Source organism: Nicotiana sylvestris, chromosome 11 (assembly GCF_000393655.2).
Source record: "Nicotiana sylvestris chromosome 11, ASM39365v2, whole genome shotgun sequence".
NCBI lineage: Eukaryota > Viridiplantae > Streptophyta > Magnoliopsida > Solanales > Solanaceae > Nicotiana > Nicotiana sylvestris.
The window spans coordinates 9,928,225-9,933,705 of record NC_091067.1 but is presented as its reverse complement, the minus strand read 5'-3'; the positions used below and the strand labels follow the sequence as shown (position 1 = coordinate 9,933,705).

The 5,481-nt window shown below is 37.6% G+C and overlaps 2 protein-coding genes across 2 annotated transcripts; both read right to left on the bottom strand.

Moving 5' to 3' along the window:
* Window positions 1-472: 472 nt before the first annotated feature.
* On the bottom strand, window positions 473-886 carry LOC104236093 (uncharacterized). Its single transcript, XM_009789957.1, has one exon. The coding sequence runs from the start codon at window positions 884-886 to the stop codon at window positions 473-475; it is 414 nt and encodes a 137-aa protein (XP_009788259.1).
* A 1,991-nt stretch (window positions 887-2,877) lies between these two features.
* Window positions 2,878-3,321, bottom strand: LOC138880724 (uncharacterized). The gene has a single exon (XM_070160898.1). It carries the CDS (start codon window positions 3,319-3,321, stop codon window positions 2,878-2,880), a length of 444 nt encoding a protein of 147 aa, XP_070016999.1.
* Between the last annotated feature and the right edge of the window lie 2,160 nt (window positions 3,322-5,481).

The window sequence follows — 5,481 nt, the reverse complement described above, 5'->3', positions numbered from 1 at the left end:
AATGTATTAGTGACTTTTAAAATAGTACAGTTTTTTTTGGTAATTAAAGACTTTATTTACTAAGTAAAATATTTACAGCTTTACAAAAACCAACCTGCCTAACAGTGCTCCTGCTGGACATGAAGCCCTAGCAAGGAGATTTTCTAACTAACTCCTTGTTCTCCTATTGCCTCTACACTTTAGCTCAGTCTGGATACCAGTTCATATTACTCAAATAGCTATCCAGTTTTGCAACCTGCTGAGTTCTAATATGTATCTCTTGGATGATCAATTTAACTATAGCATTTGAACTACTCTTCTTCTGAAAAATGGTACTATTTCTTACTTGCCATATATGATAGACTGCTGCAGCTAACACCATTTTGTATATTGCAGCTCATGTACTCTTCCCTTTGGCCACCTTCTCTGCCCACTGTATTTCTTCCTGCCATTCTTTCTTCCTTCTCGTAATTCCTTGCCAATGTAGAAGCTTCTACCATACATCATCTGATAATTCACATTCAAAGAACAAGTGTGGTATTGTCTCATCCTTTCTCTGACACAGCGAACAAATGGCGTCTTCTACTAATCCCCATCTTGCTAGCCTTTCTTTGGTGGCTAGCCTATCTTGTAATGCCAACCTTAAGATGAATATACATTTTGGAAGCCCATTGTTGTTGCAGACTATCTTCCTCCATGACACCTTCTGAAAGCTCCCTTGCAATGCTTTGTATATATGCTTTATAAAGAACTTTTCCATTTGATTCACTTCTTCCTCTGAATAACCAGCCTCTTCAAACTGTCTTTTGGCCTTGAAGATCTTTTGGATAACCAAAGATGCACTCTTTGGCTCAGTGTTCCATATAGTGTTCCCTTTTATATAGTAGCATGTATCCATTGAACCCATAATTTTTCTTTCTTCGTGCAGATATTCCAGAGAAGCTTGCATATGGCTGCTTTATTCCATAATTCCACATTGATGAAGTTTAGCCCTTCTGCTGCCTTTGGAGCACATACTTTATCCCAAGCAATCAATGCCTTCTTACTTGGCTCAGCACTGCCCGACTATAGAAACATCCTGCATATTGTTTCTATAAACTGTATAATCTTCTTTGGTAGTATAAAGATTTGAGCCCAGAAATTCTGAATTGCCACCAACACACTCTTGATCAGTGTTGCTCTACATGCATATGATAAAAACTTTGTTGTCCAGCACTGAATTCTGCTTAGCATTCTATCAATTAAGGGTTCACATCTTTGTACTCAAAGGAACACCAAGGTATGTAAAAGGTAGATCTCCTTTAGTATATTCTAACAGTTCCATAATATGTTGCTGTGTGCTATTGTCCACTCCTCCAAAATAAATGTTAATTTTGTTTGGATTTGCAATTAGGCTAGAAGCTGCAAAGAAAGTCTGAAGTTGCTTGTGCAGAGTCTTGACAGACTGTATGTCCCTTACAGAAAAGCAATAAGTCATCAACAAATTCCAATTGTACTAAATTGACTTTAGCACATCTTGGGTGAAATCTGAATTCTTTGTTGTTCCTCAATTGCTTCATTAGTCTGCATAGGTACTCCATGGCCATCACAAATAACAATGGTGATAAGGGATCCCCCTGTCTAAGTCCTTTCCTTGCTTCAAAAGGCTAGATTTGCTTCCTATTAATTATGATAGAATAAGAGACTGTGCTAATACATACCATTATCCACTTTACAAACTTTTCTGGAAGTCCCAACATTCTCATCACATGTTCAAGATGTACCCATTCCACATAATCGTAGGCTTTCTGCATATCAATCTTTAGCATGCACCTTGGTGAGATATTCTTCCTCCCATAACCTTTAACCAATTCATGACTCATAATGATATTGTCTGTGCTCAACCTTCCTGGAACAAAGGTTGTTTGACAGTTGTCAATAAGGTCTAGCATGACTTCCTGCGGTCTTATTGTTAGAATCTTTGATATTATCTTATATAGCACTGTGCATCAAGATATAGGTCTAAATTCCTTTATGCTATTTGGGTTCTTTACTGTAGGGATCAAAGTAATGGTGGTACAGTCAATAGGTTTACACATTTCAGCACCTTCAAAGAACTCCAACACTGCTTCAATAACATCCTCACCCAGTATATGCCATGTTTTCTTAAAGAAGAGAGAGTTATACCCATCACATCCTAGTGCTTTATTGTCATCAATGTCCTGTAGTGCTTGCTTGACTTTATCTCTTGTGACAATTCTTATCAGCTGAAATTGTTGTTGTCTACTCAGCATATATCCTTGTTGCATGACTTCTGTATTGATTGCTGGCAACTGTGTTGCTTAGGTATAAGGCCCCCACGGAGCGGTGGGAAAGCAAGGGCGTAGCAGGAAGAAGAAGTATGAAAGCATCAAATCTTTCCTCCTCTGATGAGGCTTAGTTCAGCTAGCCCTAGACAGATCACATCTCATTAGAAAGGCAAGTATTTTCTTTTTTATTTAGGATCTTTCTTATTTACCTTTAAGGCATCCTATTCCTCATTTTGACTTTCTTTTGGAATCGTCAAGTAGCAATTTATAAAATTTCAGGATCTCTAGTTCTACTTCATTAGGACTCTGGAGTAATTGCCCTGCACTATAAACCAAACTTCCAATATGATTTGTTGTTTGCCTATTTTTTACACAAGCATGGAAAATGTTGTATTTGAATCCCCTAGCTTGAACCATTTAATTCTTGACTTCTGCTTCATTATACTCTCCTCAACCTCTAGCCATTTAGCCAATTCCATCTTTATAACTTTTTCTTGAGCTATTATTTCACTGTCATTCTGTGGTCCTAGCATTTGATCTATATACCTTCCAGTTTTGATCTTGCTGCTTGAATTTTATGCTCAATGTTGTTGAACTCATGGCTATTCAACTATTTCAGCTCCATCTTTAGCATTTTGAGCTTATTCCAAACCTTAAACATTGCAGTTCCTTTGCTTCCTTTTATCCAGTATTGTTTCACTGTATCCTCAAATTCCTTATGTTGTGCCATACAATTTAAAAACTTGAAAGATCTACTTCCAGCTTGGTTATTATCATCAAAAGTTATGCTCAAAGGACAATGATCAGAGAAACTAGACTTCAAAATACTCCCCTTTATTGTAGGCCACTTATGGATCCATTCAGCATTAACAAGAATTCTGTCTAATTTACTATGGACATGGTTGTTTGTCCAAGTATACTTCCTACTCACAGTTCTTAGTTCAGTTAGTCCAACATCCAATATGAACTCTTTGAAATCTCTCACCTCAAACTCTTGCACTCCATTTCCCTGCACTCTATCCTCACTAGTTAAAATAGTGTTGTAGTCCCCCATTATTACACTAGGACCACTGATTCCAGTTATGGTACCCCTCATATCTTTTCATAATGTCTTCCTGTCTTGTATAGCATGCATTCCATACACAGTTCCAAAGTTGAACTTGGTGTTTCTCTGGATTATTGTCACATGCCCTACAATATACTATTTATGAATTTGATATACCTCAAAATCTACCTTTGTCTGATCCCGCACTACCCATATTCTACCTCCTGGAGTAGCATCATTGTTTGCTATCCATTTCTTAGTACTAAATACCTTATTTATTATTGAGTTAGCATTTGTCTCTTTGACTCTATTTTCTAGCACAACCATTAATACTACCTTATTCTCTCTAGTAAATGTTTTGAGTTCTTTTTGCTTATAGACTTTATTCAGACCCCTAACATTCCACGATATGATGTTCATCATCCTGTGGTATTTAGATTGGGATTACCACCTCTGCCCTTTTCACTAGGTTGTCCTCTACTATGCTCTTGAGCTTCAGACATTTGCACAATCTTTTGTGTTGTATCAACTAAAGCTTTGAAAGCATTACCAATATTGATCTCATTCTCACTTCTCCCTCTCATACTCTTCTGTGATGCAGACTTTCCCTAACCAACTTCCATTGCTCTTCATCTGTCTTTTTGCTTTATGTCACCTCACATTCTTCTTTCACTTGTTTCAGAAATCTACCATATGCATCAATTTTATCCACCTTAGGATCAAGAGTCCTCACAACACTCCATTATTGCTTTTGATTCTGTACGCGAGGCCTTTGTTGACCACCTTCCTGATTCTGTTTCTGCTGGTCTTGACATGAGTGACCAATCTGACAACATGTTTGACAATATTGAGGCTTTCAATCGTATTGTACCACCTGCTCTATCACCTTTCCTTTGGGATCAAATAGTTTGATTGATCCTGGTAATACCCTAGTGATGTCTATTTCGATTAATACCCTAACATATGAAATCATGTCAGCCACTGTGGTGCATGCATCATCATACAGGGGCTTACCCAGACCACTCCCAATTTTGCTTAGAGCTTGGTTGTTCCAGTAGTTCAATGGAAGCTTTGGAAATTTTACCCATAGAGGAATGGTTTTCAGGACTTTCTCATTGAAATCAAATCCCTCAATCCATGGTCGAAGTATAGCTGGTCTGCTGTTCATAGTATACGGTCCATTCATTAACACGTCATCCCTATCTTCATAACTGTTCATCAGAATTATGAAGTAGCCATCATTATGGAATAGTACCTTTGGTTTTCTGATTTTACTCCACTGTCCAACTATGAATCGTTCAATAGTCCCAATAGTTGGGGTATTTCCAACTACATACAGGACAATTGCTGGATTCCACTTCTGATTTTCCTCAGCTATGTCTTCTTCCATTATTTGTACTACTACTTCTCCATCTTGTATCACCGGTGGTACATATACTAGATTTATTCCTTTTGCTGCAAATTAGTTGTCCTGAAGTAGACCTGCCCAGGACCTTCCTATATTACCATTTGGAATTATTTTCGTCTCATGCTTGTGCTTCTCATCTTCAATTCCAGCTATTACTGTTCCATTGCTCTGTTCCTTTGCCAAGCTTTTAGTTACTGTTACATTAGGCACTGTTTTGCTCGTACTCTCTCCATCAATTGTGATCGGCGAAACATTCATTTTAGTTATCCTCTGAGTGACTGGGCTCATTAGAACAACTGATTGTGCTCGATTGCAGCTCAGATCTGGCCAATTCAGCTCACTGTCACTATCCAGATCCAGATCTTCCTCTTGTACTTTGTCTTTTGCTTTTGCATGTTGCTTTCCTTGCTCCCTTGTGATGATTTTTGTGATTCTCCATTCAATTACTGGTGTTTTGCTGTGATTCTTATTTGGTCTCCCTCTTCCTCCCATTTTCGGTGGGGGCGCAGGTTAGCTATCACCTAACGTGCGCCGAGAGAGCTTCCTATCCAGTAAGGGTTTTTTGCGTGACCAATAGTACAATTTTTTTTAAACTTTATTGTTGACATTTTTCTTGTCTAACTAGCGTTTGATTTAATGTTCTATATTTAATTTAAGCAGATTCGAATTTAAGCTTTAACTGAGACTAAAAATTCATAGTATAATTTAATCGTATTTGAAATCAATTCTCAATTAGAATTTTGATTATTATATTCAAATGT